The 16,762-nt window shown below is 44.2% G+C and overlaps 1 protein-coding gene across 3 annotated transcripts in view; it reads right to left on the bottom strand.

Moving 5' to 3' along the window:
• TIAM1 (TIAM Rac1 associated GEF 1) overlaps positions 1-16,762 on the bottom strand; it is a 338,703-nt gene that overhangs the window by 107,367 nt on the left and 214,574 nt on the right. For all 3 annotated transcript variants that reach the window (XM_060234342.1, XM_060234345.1, XM_060234346.1), the window contains 4 exons: positions 13,706-13,810; positions 9,940-10,021; positions 4,922-5,008; positions 3,311-3,529 (listed from right to left, as the gene is read on the bottom strand). In XM_060234342.1, the coding sequence (XP_060090325.1) occupies positions 3,311-3,529; positions 4,922-5,008; positions 9,940-10,021; positions 13,706-13,810 (493 nt within the window). The remainder of the gene's footprint in view (positions 1-3,310; positions 3,530-4,921; positions 5,009-9,939; positions 10,022-13,705; positions 13,811-16,762) is intronic.

The raw sequence follows: 16,762 nt of genomic DNA, 5'->3' as shown, positions 1-16,762 counted from the left end.
GACACGCTCCCCCCCCCCGAGAGGCGCAACTTTACGCCAGCAAAAATAGCGGCGTGTCCCATAGGCACTCGTTGAAACCAAAAACAAGGGTCGCCTCCGCCACTGCGGAAGCTTGCAAACCCCTTAGGGAGTGGTGTGATAGCCTCACCAATCCCCTCACGCCTCAGGCTGACGAGCCCCCTCCCCAGCACCCAATCGCGGACTCTCCCCTCCTATAAATACTTCTGCTCTGGCATCGCACAACTCAGTTGTTAGGGAGAGGAGCATGTGACGGGAAGCTCGGCCGGCGAGCTCCCAGCTATACAGACTTAGAGTGAGGGACAGGCAGGCATGTTGGTGACGGGTTTTGCACCTCGTGGTTGCTTTGATAGTATCTTTGACTTGCGAGGGGGAGAGAGAGGTCTAACTGCTCGTTTCCAGGTCTTCACAGGTTCTGGGCTCCTGGAGGCTCTGCATGCGAGGACTGTTGCCCATGGCTGGGTAAGTTCCACTGTGTCCCCCGGCCTCCCCCTCTCAACCACTCACTGTGTGAGTGTCTCTGGCACTTGAACCAGGCAGTGGACTCTAGCAGGGGGCATTTGCTGACCCCGCTCCCCTGTGCTGCCGCCTGCTCCCTTCCCTTGGTCTGCCCTCTGCCGTGTTCCCAACCCCTGGCAGGGCACAGGGTGTGTTTGGCAGCTGCCACGTTGTGGGGAGGTGGGTCAGAAACTGTCCCTTTAAGAGAGCGCCTGGCTGAAACGCAGGCTGCTCTTCCAGCCGCCGCCCCTGCAGGTGCTCTTGATCTCTATCTCCATTTTGCAGGTGGGACTCCCACAGAAACTTCCGTGTGTGTCGCTCCACCGCCCCCCCCCCATTCCCTCAGCTGTTTCTGCCCATCACTCGGAATGGAGCCTCGCCCATGGTGAGACTGCCCAGTGCGTGCCAGGGAAACTATTGCACTCTGTTCCGGAAAAATAAAATCTGAGCTATGCCCTCTGTTCTCTCTCCTGCTTGGCATCTGCTACACGTTCCCTGGACAACCCCCCGCCCCCCGTCAGTGGCTTCTCCGATGGAATGCTTGGGAGGGTGGGCAGACTTGGTTTTGGGGGGGAACGGTCTATGAGCCACCACGCTGCCCCCCATGTGGCTGGACATGGGAGGGGAGTGCCACCCCTCAGCCTGCCCTACCCCACAGGGGTGTTGTGCGCAGGGCACTAAGGGGGGGCTGATGAAGTGGACTCGGAGTTCTGCGGCTGATGCACTCGCACTCTGAGTTCTGCGGCCCTTGTGGGGGGTGTTCCGTGCACATGGCTGGGGGCATCAGGGCAGCACAGGGGGTCTCTGGGTCTGCTGCTGGGCTGCTCACTCCCAGACACACATTCCAGCTGCTGTCTATGACAGTGAACTCCTGCACTTGGTACTTCCTGCTTGTCTGCCTGCTATTGGCAGAGTCTCTGACAGTGGGAGGGTGTGAGGGGATTGATGGCTTCTCCGTGGTCCCATGCGGCCCTGTCTCGCCCCCACCCCTGCCTCGCCACCAAGCCAGGCTTCTCATGCGCGCATGCTCAGCCTCATTCCTGTTCCCTCTCCATGTTGGTGGGACATCTCTCTTTTGCCTCTGATTGTCTGCCCATCATTGGCTCCGTTCTCTGTTTGGGGGTAGGTTGGGGATGGCTATCAGCCTTTCTGGGGCCGCCTCTCCCCATCCCTAACTGTCATGAGCCGCGGCACATGACTGGCCAATGGGGGTGGGGTGGGCTGGCCCTCCTCTCCGGCTGCCTCCACCTCCCTTGTGTGCCTATGCCAGAGGCGTTGCCATGGCGACTGTCTCCCTCACAACAAGCTACGCTTCTTCCTCCCCACACTCCAGTGTGCCAAAGTCCTCAGGAAGTCTACTAGCGGCGCGGCAGCTACACCATGGCCAGCCGCCACTTATGTCTGGATTGGGCTGTGAGACCCCTAGATCCTTTTTGCACATACTGCTGCCAAGATAAGTCTCCCCATCCTATAATTATGCATTGGATTTATCCTATCTAAATGTAGAACTTTACATTTATCCCTGTTAAAATTCATTTTATTGGTTTTAGCCCAGTTTTCCAGCCAGTCAAGATCATCCTGTCTCTTTGTCTTCTACTGTATTTGCAATCCTTCCCAATTTAGTATCATCTGTAAATTTAATAAGCATTCCCTCTATTCCTTCATCCAAATAATTTATAAACTGGTCCCACGATAGATCCTTGAGGCATTCCCTTTGTCACTCCTATCCAAGAGGATGAGGGACCAATTGCAAGCACTCTTTGGGTGCGATTTGTCAACCAGTTACAGATCCACCTAACAGTAACAACATCCAAACTACATTTTACCAACATGTTAACAAGAATAGTATTTGGAACCTTATCAAAAGCCTTACTGAAATTAAGATAAACTATGTCTACAGCATTCCCCTGATCCATCAAGGTAGTAACTTTAAAAAAAAAGAGAGATAAGGTTAGTCTGACATGACCTGATCTTGAGAAACTCATGCTGGCTCGTAGTGATCACAACTGTCCTTTCTAAATATTCCAGTACTGACTGATTATTTGTTCTAAAACTTTTCCAGGTATAGACATCAAGTTACCCGGATCCTCTTTTTCACCCTTCTTGAAGATGGGGACAACATTTGTCCACCTCCAATCTTCAAGCACCTCACCTGTTCTCCAAGAATTCTCAAAAATAATGGCCAGAGTTCAGAGAGTCCATGAGTTCAGAGAGCCAGTTTGGTGCAGTGGTTAAGTGCGCAGACTCTTATCTGGGAGAACCAGGTTTGATTCCTCACTCCTTCACTTGCACTTGCTGGAATGGCCTTGGGTCAGCCATAGCTTTCGTAGGAGTTCTCCTTGAAAAGGCAGCTGCTGTAAGAGCCTCACCTATCTCACAGGGTATTTGTTGTGGGGGAGGGAAGGTAACCACTCTTGTGACCACTCTGAGACTCTAAGATACAGAGTATAGAGCAGGATATAAATCCAATATCTTCTTCTTTTAGGACCCTTGGATGCAGTTCATCTGGCCCTGAGGACTTAGTTTCATTTAAAGAAACTAGGTGTTAATGTACTACCTCTATGCCAATCCTAGGCTACAACTCCCTTCCCAAATCATATGTTCTGTTTTGGCCATGTTGAGCACCATTTCCTTCACAAGAGACTGAGGAAAAGTAACTTGTTTTTTGGGGAAAACCTTGATGATCTATGAACTAATTCTTATGCATAGGATGAACACATATTCAAGTGTAGGAAAGGTTAGATGTAAGTCTGGCATGCTTTTATTTTTTAATTTTTTTACTGAAGAGAGATACCTTGACTGTTGTTGACAGATCTCAAAGGACTGTCAGTCAGATCAAAAGAACCATCTGTGCGGCGTGGTGGTAGCTGTGTTAGTTTTTGCTCTGACTCAGGACAAGTCCTCACTGTAAGGCACAGAGAAGGCTGAACAAGAACATCTCTTAGCATGGCTGAATTCAGGTCTTCAGCAGCTTTTTTATTGATTTCAATAATTTCATCACCAGCTTTCAGGCCTGCAAAGAGAAAGTAATAATTTACGATTCAAAGCAGGGTATTGAATTTATGTCTGTATTTCAAAATACAAAACTTGTAATTATGATTCAACAGGAAAAATTTTTAGATAGGGCTCAGTCCACAAAGTTGTTCTTCTACACTATTGCAGCTCACCCCAGTAGAGCAGTCTCAGCAAAATCTAGACGTATTCATTCATCATTTTCTTTATATCCCGCCCTCCCCGCCGAAGCAGGCTCAGGGCAGCTAACAACATCAAATTAATACATTAAGTACAATAATATTCAAAGCAATAACTAATTTAACAAGTTAATTAAAATTTAAAAATTAATAAAATTAGTAAAACTAATAAAATTGACACCCTGGTGCTATTTAACAGATGGTAAGTTTTTATCTTTCCTTAGCAGTCTCTCTCTTTAATCAATGTAGGCCATCCTGAAAAGGATGGTCTTGCAGGCCCTGTGGAACTGTTCAAAGTCCCGCAGGGCCCGCGTTTCTTCCAGGAGCTGGTTCCATAGGTGTGGAGCCACTACAGAGAAAGCCCGAGTGCAGGTACTCTGTAGTTTTACCTCTTTCGGCCCAGAGGCGGCGCCCCGTCAAAGACCAGGAGAGGTATTTCCCTCCCCAAGAGGGGACATATCTGTTAATTAGGGACTACATGGGACTTTGCACATGCAAATGCCACCAACCTGGCACTATTTCTAGCTGGGAGGCGTCTGTAACTTCATTTATTTCACTTTAGATCACTTACACACCCTGTGGGGGTGGGAGGCTGAAGCAATGCAGGAGAGCACTCTTGTGGATTGTGCCCGTCGCACAGCCTTTACAACCTTAACTTGTTTGGCCACTGTGAGTCAAAATTCTGCAGATATACCTAACTTTTCCAAAGACACTCTGTGAATTCACATCCAAGCCTTGAACTTGTATTATTCTAAGACATTTCTGAAGTTTTAAAATGGCAGATTGTTTTCAAAACGCATTCAACAGAGTTCCTGTCATTTAAGTGTTTTACAGTATAATTATCCCAGTAAATCTCCTTTTTGTAAGATATTTTACAGTGCTGACCTGTTTTTAAATTACTTTCTCAGTAAATTTATCCTGAGTCTTCCATAAATTAGTTACCAATGGTAGCTATAATAAGATAGAAATAAAATCCCTAGCCCATCATTCTTCTGGAATTACTTTGTGTGTTCATAAAAGTTATGATAGTTGATGATTTAACAGAAATGAAGTCTAAAATCATTTGGAAAAGACTATGGCTGGGATAATTTTGCAGCAACTCTTAAGTTCATTTCAGTGAGGTGGAAGAGATAAAGATATCTTGGATAGCAGAAAGAAGCAGCTTGGATTCAGTAAATTATTTAAATAGGAAAACAGCTTTCCCTGGATCATACCTTTCTTGAAAGCCAGACCTGACTCTTTGACACTGTTCACATAGAGCTGGCGAATCCCTTCTTCTTCTATAGAACACAGAGAAAAACCTGTCGAAATATTGGTATAAAAATTAAACACCATTGAATTTAATTACACAAACAACATTCCATTCCATTAACTGTTTTTTTTTTCACTGTACGAATAAACAAATTTAGAATATTGGGACAGTTTCTACAGCGCCCCCCCCCAAAGTATTTTATAAAGATTGCTGCACATTATTCATGCAATGAGTCCCCTCAGATTTAAACAATGCCTTGTTTTTGTTTCTGCTTGTTTCTTTTGGATTTTGTGTATGTATGAGGCATTTAAACTTTGGCATGTACATAAACATGTTAAGCAACACATAGCTCTTATTCGCAGACTGATCTGTGTACTATAATGATGAACATGTACTAGAACCTGACCAAAGGAAAAAGCAATATTACCACGGCACATGCTGCATTGTTTCTGGGCTGCTGAGGCCCATGTGCATGGGGGAAAGTATGTGTAAATTGGCCTTTTCTGGCTTCACGAAACAAGGTCAAGAAGCCAGCTTCAAGTGAGTAAAATACAAAGATAAAACCTGACAGACATCCAGAAGCACAAATTTCTAGGATCATAAGTAAAATATACATTGGAGCATTACAGTAAATGGAAACTATGCTTATTCAGAAAACATTTTAAGATTTGGTTTTTAAAGACTAGCATTGATTATATAAGGCAAGCATGCTCTTGCTAATTCATCCAAATGCATTACACTCAGGGCAGTCTTCATCAATTGTCCAGACCTTGAATGAAAACCCTGTGAGTATCTGATATCTCTATTTGCCTTTGTCTCAAAGTGGATTTTGTTTATAACATCAGCTCCTGAGTATGAAGGATGCAAATACAAGCTAACCATCCTGCATTATTTATTCAATGCTAAGGCTTTCTTAAAATGGGTCATTTGCTGTTCAGAAATTCTATAGCTTCCCAGAAGGCAGCAATTTGCTTTTGGGTTCTGTCATGATTCTGGGACTAGCGAGGCCTGCAGGTCCCAGGGAAGCCTGCTTAGGAGTTACTGGGGAAAGCCTACATCTCCCAGGATCCCCTCTGTCCCTCTGATTGGGTAGCAAGGGGTTTGGAGGGAAACAGTCCTAGAGAGGGGTGGGGCTTCGGAAGAGAATATATAAAGGCCAAGCGCAAGAAGTGGGTGTTCTTTCCCTGGAGGTAGGCTGTTGTCTGGAGAGTTGGAAGCAAGGGAAAGGCCCTTACCCAAGGGGGGGGGGGTAAGTGTAGTATTAGAGTAGGGACTGTAGAGATAGATGTGTTGGGGCATTTGTTTATCTTCCCTTCACCCTTTTACTGTTTCATTCACCTTGTTAATTTATCTTGCACTGCAATAAAGCTTTTTATTGTTGTTCACTCTGCCTGATGCTCATGCCTATTATTTGGCTAAGCTACTAGAGACCTGAAGGGCTTGGGAGGGAACTCTGGGCCTTCTCAAGGGGAACCCTTAACTCAGAGTGGTGGCAGCAATTGGTTAATACCCCTGAGTCGTGACATGGTGGCTTCAGCGGTGGGGTGGACTAGTTTTGGACCCTGGTGAGGCAGAGTGCCATCTGGCCTTGAAAATTTTTTTTGCTGCTGACTTAAGGAAGCCACAGTTTTTGAAGGTGCTGGCAGGACCAAGTAAGGTCTGGTAAAGGTGGTAAAAGGGTATTTTGTTTATTTTCTAGCTCTCGGGTCAACTGGATAGTGAGGCTAGATAGTTAGTGTATGCTCCTTTGGTCTGGGAAAGAGAAGCTAGAGGACACGCCTGTCCCTAGAACAAAGATCCAAACAGGGGCTGTTGGTTTGATGTCTGAGGAGAAAACATCAGACAGAGAGATGGCATGCCCAAGTGAGGAGACTTTGCATCTTCAACTGCAAATTAAGCAGGCAGACTTCAAGAAGGCCAGGCTGGAGATAGAGCTGCAAAAGAAGAAAGAGAATGCAGCCAGGATGTTAAGAGGAGAAAGAAAATGCAACCAGAATGGAGCTGGAAAGAGAGAAAATGAAGCTGGCTCATGAGCTTGAAATGGCAAAAATTGAAAAGGGGCTGCTTCCTCCAGATGCTGCTGTGCAAGGGGATAGACAAAAGTACCCTTTATTCAAGGAAGGGGAGGACACTGAGGCATTCCTGCAAGTTTGCATGGACTACAAGCTTCCCCAAGAAGTATATATGGAGCTGTTGAGACCCCAGCTAAGTGGAGTTATGGCTTCAATGTCTGGACAGATGGAAGGGGAAGAGAGATCAGACTACAAGCTGTTCAAACAGAGAGTGTGTGAGAGTGTGGGGTTCTCCAAAGAAGGACCCCTCAAGAGGTTCAAGGAAGTGAAACCTGAACCCAAGGAGTCCTACCCACAGTTGATGTATAGGCTGGGGATGGCCTATGACCTATGGCTTAAAGTAGCCGACGCTAACACTCTAGAAGATGATGTTAAGGCTTTAATGTGCATTGACCGGTTCTTGACTCTTATTCCGGAGCACATTAGATGCCCGCTGATTGACAAGAGCCCTTCCATCCTCAAAGAAGCTGGGCAGTGAGCAGACCGCCTGGCTGAAGCCTATGGAGAATGGAGACCCAGCACCAGTCGTGATTGTCACCTGAAGGAAAGCCCAAACCTTCCTCCTAACCCTGGTGCTGAGGAGCAGTCTGAAGTGAAGGAAGAACTGTCCCAGCAGCAGTCTCCTAGTTCTACAGGTGCTGGTGTGAAGCTGCTAGCAGGAGATTGGAAGGTACTCAGCTGTTATTCCTGCAACGAGTTGGGGCATATACGGAGTCAGTGCCCAAAGTCTACCACTACTGTGGCATTCCATATGATGCCAGTGGGCCCTGGACCCACTTCTTCTGAACCAGACCCTGAGTGTATTCCTCAGTGTCACTGCAAGGAAGTGACTGTGGATGGGCATGATGTGATAGCCTGGCAAGACACTGCTTCCGTTTTGACATCTGTCCATCGTTTACTTGTGGACCCAAAGTATTTCCTCTCAGGTGAAGAAAGGAAGGTGCTGCACATCAATGAAGTTGAAGGAGTTACCCTTCCAGTGGCCAGAATACCCATCCAGTATGAGGGGTGGAATAGCTGCTGTGTATGACCACAACCCTATGGCTATGTTTGTAGGGGAGGATTTGGCAGAACATGTACTTAGATGGCAGAAGAAAGCAAATAAATCCAAACACTCTCCTGGAGTGGATTGGACGGAGGAGAGGAAGATGGCAAAGTGCCACAACAGTTCTTCACAGAGACAAGGTTCTAAGGAACCAGAACAGCTGAGGAAACTGTTTGTGAGCTTTCAGAATACTGAGGACAGTTTGAGGGAACACTTTGTAACCTGGGGCATGCTCACTGACTTTGTGGTAGTGAGAGATCAACACACAAAACATTCCCGTGGGTTTGGGTTTGTGACCTATTCTTGCCAGGAAGAGGCAAATGCTGCACTGCACATAAGGTGGATGGTCGGGTGGTGGGACTACAGAAAGCAGTTCCTAGGGAAGGTTGTGTGAAGCCTGGTGCCCACTTGATAAGAGGGAGAAGATGCAGACTGCTACTGCAAAGAAATCGTGGGTGCAGTTCAGGCTGTTTCATAGGTTCTGAAAACTGGAGGGAGGTGGCTACAGACAGCCAAACTCATCAACTCTAAGCTCCTGAGAGAGACTGTGCTTGTATTGTGTATAATTGGTTTCAATTGTTTATTTGTATATATTAATGTTTGATGGTTGGTTTTCCAAGGCAACCCCATTTTGGGTAGGCATCATCGATGGGGATCTAGATTGCCAGATCACATGATTTGGTCTAGCGGGGGGGGGGGGTGTCATGATCCTGGGCCTACTGAGGCCTGCAGGTCCTAGGGAAGCCTGCTTGGGGTCTTCTCAAGAGGAACCCTTAACCCAGAGTGGTGGCAGCAATTGGTTAATACCCCCCTGAGTTGTGACAGGTTCATTAAACAAAGTATTTATGGCCCTCAGGGAAACTGTTTAATACAAGAGGGAATGCAGATATAGTAGAAACTTCTTCCAAGTCTTGCTTTTAAAGTAATTTTTGTAGATGGTACCTTCATTTATCACTAAAAAGTGGACAAAAGTGAAACGAGACTATAGGCTGCTGTTGTGGTTCATGAAATGTAGAAATGACTACTGCTGTTATCAATATGCCCAATTATGAAAGTGGCCTCGTCTGTGGTATTTAAGTCCAGAGACTGGGACAGACAAAACAGATCTTTCTAAAAACCTGAGATAATAAAAACTGATATTAAAAAAAATAAAACCTGAGGGATAACCCCCTCAAATAACAGAAACACACCTGTAGCTTTAAGAAACAAATGTCTTCTGTGGCTGTTGCTAGACAACCACAACAGTATTTTCAGTTAAAGCCTTGATTTATCTCAGAAAAGGGCAGGGCCCTTTCCAGGGCTGCTTTAGCCTTGGAGAATGTACTCATCAGGACAAGGCTCACCAGCAACTACAAGGTAACTCAATACCATGAGTTCCATGACTCACCTAGATCTAACTTTTCACAACTGTTTAGCAGCACCCACCACATGAAAGTCACTGTAGTGTATTGGTTAGAGTTTCAGGTTATAATCTGGGAGACTCAAATTTGAATCCCTACTATGCCACTAAAGCTAGAACCCCTGTCTGAGGCAGAGTGTTGCTGGGGCAGAAGAGGCGTGTCCCACTGGTAAAAGTCTCCTTGCGTTTGAGGAAGGCTGCAGTAATAGCAGAATGAAGACTCCGGATGCAAACTAGAATACAGGACTGAAAATTAGAAGGTATACTAGCAAACTGATTGCTAAGGAGAAATTCTTTGATATAAAATCCATGAAAAACACACACTCATCTGAAGAAGTGTGAGTGCACATAAAAACTTATCCCCAGAATAAAACACACAAAAATAAAAAGATGCCACTGGACTGGACTAAAACTTTGTTCTGCTGCTTCAAACCAACATTGCTACCCTGAATCTATGCACTCACCATAGTTATCTGACAATGTGTCAGATTTTCCAATATGAATTTGTTGTGTGACTTTCTCACAGATTTCAATTTCTTTATATAACTGCAAAGCAAAAACCAACAGAAAAATGGTTAGAAGAATATATGCCACAAGTGACGGCCTGTGATAATTGCAGGGGTGAGAAATCTTTCCCCCCTTCCCTCTCTCAGCAGGTCACCCAAGCTGCTCCTGGTGGGGTCTCCATGGCTCCCTCCCCAACTCCCTGCAGTGTTGTCTGGGAGCAACTCTGAGCCCAAGTAGCTCCTGGTGTCTGTCATTGCTGCTGCCAGGCTCAAATGCCACAGACACAAAGTAACTTTTAATTTTTTTAATGTTTTACTTTACTTTGAGGGAATGCAAACATTTCAGATTTCTCTGCATACCTGGGGAATTCCCCACATTTGCAGAAATATCTTTTTAGCCCTCATTTGGATGCGATCCATGGATTTTGCTATACGCAAATGAAAGCCACATGTGACTAATAGTATAGATACTGCTTCCTTATTGCCAGGTTGGTGGTTTTTATATTTGTGGGCATGTTTTTTTTTCTTTTATGAGGCACTGTTTTTTTTAATTGTTGTTTTAGATATTGCTGCACGTCATCTTAAAATGTTAAGCTTTGTCTTCAGTTATTTAGATTTAACTTGAGTGGCCAAACTTGTTTAACATAGGAGCCACATAGCATAAATGTTAGATGTTTAAGAGCTGCAAGACATGAATGCAGCCGGATTCAGTCTGGCCTGCCAGTTCCCAAGATGCTGTGCAATTATATATTATTGCACATACACAGAGAGAGAGAGAGAGAGAGAGAGATAGCATCAGGCAAGAATAAAAGCAGCCTTAGCTGCTGGCACAACATATTTATTTCAATGTTGACTGATCATTGATAATAATAAACTGAACTACTAAACAACTAGAACTATTTGTTTCCTGATTTTTTTCTTGTAAGTGATATATTTTGGCAATCATTCTCTAGCCTCTTCAACTGGAAACAAATAAGAAAGATAGAGTGGTAGGTAAGTAGGTAGGTAGGAAGGAAGGAAGGAAGATGGGGAGGCAGGGGAGGTGGAAAGGAAACAACTTTAAATGCATTCTCCAAGCCCCCCTGTCAGCTGGCTTTGCAAAGGGATTTAAAGAGACAGATGCCTTCTCCAAGCCAGCTGAGGGGATAGTGGGGGCTTTGAGAGCCACAAAATATGTTTGAAAGATCCAAATGTGACTCCTGAGTTGCAGTTTGGCCACCTGTTACACACATTTCAGCATTTTCTTTGTCTAGTAGTTCTTTTAACTTCTGCTAGGGGTCAGTATTTACTCTCTTTTATAGTCACATTACGGTATTTCTTTACTACCAGTTTCACAGTAAGAATTTTTCAAAATGTAAAATAACATCAGCATTTTCTTGTATGATTTCTTACTGACTTGAATCAGAAGCTTCAAACTCCTTAAGCATTATCAAGATACTATTTCTTGTTGCCTTCTATTATTGGAGCCATTGATTTTTGCCCTTCAATACTATCAGTAACCACTCAGATGGTTACCTTGGCCTGCAAATAGCCCTTCTCTCTGTTTATTTAAATGCTTCATTTTCCTCATCCAATAGGAATGAATAATTAGCAACAAGTATTATTTTCCAGATCAAAAATGAATTACAAACAGAAAAGAATCCTAAATTTATTTGCTCCACTGCATGCAAGCACACACAAAAAGTATTTTACTGATGGTTTAAGGCAATATTTCCCATTTGCAGGGTCGTGACCTGGTACCGGGCCATGGAAGCTTCACTACTGGGTCACAAGAAAAGCCAAAGCTAGCCCTACCCCCAGCAAAGCTAGCCCCACCCCGTCTCTGTGTTGTGCAGAGAGGAGCTGGGCTGCCTCTCCTTCCATCTCCCCCGCTCTCAGTGTTTGAGAGAAAAGCTAGCATCCACTGGCACTTTAGACCCATGAAGTGTTCTTCAGTGTATGAACTTTCATGTGCCTTGCAGTATGTTCTTTTGGGAAGATTTCCCCGGGAGGCCTGGGTGGCAAAGAAGGGTGTGTGTGTTTTTTTCAGCTGGGAGGGGCGAGGAGTGTGCATTCCAGTAGCTATTTTTTTTACCAAACGACCCCTGGGCAGAATTTTTGCTGGCTGGGGTTATCTGATGCTGAGGAAGGCTTCTTTCTTTCTTTCTCTTTCTTTCTTTCTTTCTTTCTTTCTTTCTTGCTGTGCAAGTGATGCTCTGTCTGTATTCTTGGTGCTGGAAGGGGGAGAAGCACAGTGGGAGGGCTTCTAGTTCCCTGGTCCCACTAGTGGACATTCTGGTGCTTTTTGGGCATTGTATGAGGGAATTTTGGACTGGATAGGCCACTGGCCTGATCCAACATGGCTCCTCTTATGTTTATGTTTTATCTTTCCATGTCTTTCCCTCCCTCCCTCCCTCCCTTCCTTCCTTCCTTCCATTTTTACTGGATGAAACTTTTCTGTTCATCATACTGTTGTTGCAGACATAGGAGCTCTGCCAATGAAAAGTTGGCACCCCCAGTTATAGCCAGGTGGCCTTCTATGAGATTTCTGTGTGAGTGAGTGAGAGTAAGAGGTGTGGGGCAGAAAGAGATTACTGGAGATTACTGCTGTATATCTCAACAGCACTGGAAGAGGTGGTACTATGAACATGGCACCATTTTACTGATCCTGCTTTTAACAGCTCTCTGACACCAAAATTAAACTCCTCCTGTAGATATTAAAGAGGATGAAAGTAGTTCACTGGCTAAGTATCTGCACAACTGGTTGCTTTTAAAGGCACGGGAAACACATCCAGTAAAAAGCTACAAGCCCCTCATAAATATCCTTTTTGGGATAACTGCAGAAAAGCTTGTATGAACTTCATATAACTTGAAATTAATTCATTAATTGCAGTACAATTCTCTGCTACCTTTCACAGCAATTTCCCCATGTTTCAACCAAAGAAAAGTATGAAAAATAACTGTCAAAAGATTTTCTTGAAACCAAGCAAGCTTGTTGTAGCTTGAAACAGGGTTCCAGTAGTAGCAGCTGAAGGAAGGGCCTACTAAATGTGTCAGTGTATTTTGAGGTAGAGCAGAGGTATTTTGAGGTAGTGCAGAGGTATTTTGAGGTATAGCAGGGCCCAGTGTGGGTGGTACACAGTGCTGGCATTCCTGATGGTAATGGCAACAACACTCCCAATTGCATACAATGGCCAGTGCTGTTGAGGAAGGGATGTGTAGGTGCTGCAGGCAATTGAACATGGGCATTAGGAGTGCTTGCAAGCTGGAGAAGAATACACAAACAGCAAAGAGAGGACCGCCCACATTCCACCCCCATTTTGGCTCAGCATGAGTTTCAGAAAGGTTTTTCTGAAAATGAATTTACTTCCAAAGAAGAGGAAGGTTTGGGGGAGTGCACTGGAAGTGACATCACAGGAAGAGGTGGAGTTTTGGTTCAGTGTGCCCCAGAAGTGACATCACTTGGTCGTTGACACCACAGAAAATGACATAATTCCTATCTCCCAGCTCCACCCCCAAAGTCCCCTGGCTCCACCCCCTAATTTTAGTGGGCCACGAAGGAGAAGTGTAAAAATAACCGGGCCACGGGAAAGAAAAGTTTGGGAAACCCTGGTTTAAGGCCCTGCTACTGATTTCAAGTCCTTGATGTTAATGAATTTCAAACGGCTGCAGTTAATTGCCCAAGAGGATGATTAATAAATGGCATTCTTAAAAAACGCAGACCTCATTGAAGAGTTAAGATTACCAGTTCATAGATATCCTCATCTGACTTTGGTACATAGAATTGCATTTGGTTTCCTGTCAGGAACTTTAGACGCAGACAGTGAGCAGAGCAATCCAGCTGATGAGTCTAAAACCAAATGGGGAGAGGACAGAAATTAAGGAAAGTCTGAATATATAGAATTAGATTTTTAATTTAATAATGTCCATGAAAAATGGAAAGGTCTTATATTCTTAGAAATATTTTCTAAGCATTTCCAGAATGCTTATTTCCTCCTCAAAAGGAGAAAAACTTGCTTAACACCTTCATAATCATAAAATTGATCTGCTGAAGCCAGAACCTTGCTTGCCTGGCAAGGTAAAAATACAGCCACCGCAGATGTCAATAGTGCTCTCTCCATATATTGATAGTTTTTCTAAACAATATACTGTACAAAACTAGTTTGCTTCTGAATCTTGCCACAGTTTACAATTCACATAGAAAAAAACAAACACCTGCCTCTTAAATTCTAAGCATTACATATGATCCAAAATAAAGTGCACACCAAATTATATCTCAAACGTAAGTGTTTGTATCTTTAGAAATATAATTTGCTGAAAGTTATGCTATTTCCCCTGAGGAATATTTAAACCTAGTTTGACAATCAGAACAAAAGGATATGATGACCACCAAAGAGCCAGTCTAGAATTGCTTCAGAAGACCCCAGGCAACCAAGGAATATCAAAACCAAGTCAAACAAGCACATCTTCTCATGATTACAGAATATAAATAGCAAAAAACACAGGAAACAAATATGAATCTCTTCCCAACCCTGCAAATAATTAATGAAGGCTAAGCTATCTTGTTTCTTTCTGACTTTCCTTCCATTTTCCCATCCATTCTCCCTCCACCTCAAATAGTTTTTTCCAAAATGTAAACAACAAAAGCCTTGAACTACTGGCCCATTATAGCCCTCTCTCCTAACCTTCCTTAAAATGTAGTCCCCTGTGCAAGCACCAGTTGTTTTTGACTCTGGGGTGATGTTGCTTTCACAATGTTTTCACGGCAGACTTTTTACGGGGTGGTTTGCCATTGTCTTCCCCAGTCATCTACACTTTCCCCCCAGCACGCTGGATACTCATTTGACCGACCTCGGAAGGATGGAAGGCTGAGTCAACCTCAAGCCAGCTACTTGAACCCAGCTTCCGCCGGGATCAAACTCAGGTCATGAGCAGAGCTTAGGACTGCAGTACTGCAGCTTCACCACTCTGCGACACAGGGCTCTCTAGCTTACAAGAAAATAAAACCCAGCACAGTAGAAAGCTTCAGTGTGAAAAGGATTCATCCCAGTTGCTTGTTATGGCTTTAAAGGGTTAGAAAAGTCAACTAGGATAGCATGGGGTTGGCATAAGACTAGAGGGCTTGGAGTCTGCCAGACTTAAAAAGGCAGGAACCCTGCAATGTAATAAATAAATTTAATAAAAGCATCGCAACAAAAATTGGGGGACCACAGTGTATATAGTATGAATCAAAACAGGAGCCGATACTGTGTTACAACAACTAAAGGTAGTCTCCTGTGCAAGCACCAGTCGTTTTCGACTCTGGGGTGACGTCGCATCACAACGTTTTCATGGCAGACTTTTAACGGGATGGTTTGCCATTGCCTTCCCCAGTCATCTACACTTCCCCCCCAGCAAGGTGAGTACTTATTTTACTGACCTCAGAAGAATGGAAGGCTGAGTCAACCTTGAGCCGGCTACCTGAAGCCAGCTTCCACTGAGATCAAACTCAGTTCGTGAGCAGAGAGCTTGGGACTACAGTACTGAAGCTTTACCACTCTGTGCCACAGGGCTGCATGTTACAACAACTACTACTGTGTTATTATTGCATATAGGAGAGCCAGTTTAGTGTAGTGGTTAAGTGTGTGGACTCTTATCTGGGAGAACCGGGTTTGATTCCCCACTCCTCCACTTGAACCTGCTAGCATGGCCTTGGGTCAGCCATTGCTCTGGCAGAGGTTGTCCTTGAAAGGGCAGCTGCTGTGAGAGCCTTCTCCAGCCCCACCCACCTCACAGGGTTTCTGTTGTGGGGTAGGAAGGTAAAGGAGATTGTGAGCCGCTCTGAGACTCTTTGGAGTGGAGGGCGGGATATAAATCCAATATCTTCATCTTCTTCTTCTTCTATATACAACAGTACCCTTAGTATGCAATACAGACATCATAGAATACTTACAAAGTAACTGCAATATCTCAATCAGTTCAATTCTTCCAAATCCAAGATATTCAAAAATCACCAACGTTCCACAGTTCTATAAGTACAATGACACCAATCCAGTACAAACATCACTAAGGTAGATGAGTTATGTTTGTACTGGATTGATGAGGCTTCCTTGTGGGATAAGCGACTATATGCATCCCAAGGAAATCAGCATGTTTCAATCCAATTCTTCTTCATGGTTACGGAAATATGAACTTTAACTGGAACCAATACTCAAAAATATAATTTACATGCAAACTAGTTGTCATCAACTTCCATAGGCAAATTTTTCTTCTGCGACCGTGAAGAAGAATTGAATTGAAACATCATGATTTACTTGGGATGCATGTAGTCACTTTTCCGCACCAAGAAGACTCATCAAACCTGAATGCACTTTGTACTGGATTGGTGGCATTGTACTTATGGAACTGTAGAAAGTTGGTGATTTTTTTGATATGGATACATTCAGGGGTTGCTTTGTAGAAGAATAGGTGGTGGAGCTCATCTAGGGATTGTTATGCAGCTGCAATACTATTAAATGGATAAGGAGGTGGAACTCTCAGAAAGGCCCAGGAGCTGTGCTCCTGTGAGCTCCCACTGAATCTGAGGCCTGGATACATTAAACTGGAAAAATTGGACTATTTGAGATACTGCAATAACTTTGAATGTACTCTTCATTGTTTGTACTGTATACTAAGGGTATTGTATATATGTATGCAATAATAACACATTAGTAGTTGTTGTAACACAGTGTTGGCTTCTAATAAAAGCACAGCAGGGGAAAGGGGGCAAATGAGTGCTGCCAATCATCTACTCTTCTGAGGACAATTATTACTTGCCCCAGGC

Source organism: Heteronotia binoei, chromosome 3 (assembly GCF_032191835.1).
Source record: "Heteronotia binoei isolate CCM8104 ecotype False Entrance Well chromosome 3, APGP_CSIRO_Hbin_v1, whole genome shotgun sequence".
NCBI classification, from domain to species: domain Eukaryota; kingdom Metazoa; phylum Chordata; class Lepidosauria; order Squamata; family Gekkonidae; genus Heteronotia; species Heteronotia binoei.
Note: the sequence above shows the minus strand (reverse complement) of the source record. Positions and strands in the feature narration are given on the sequence as shown.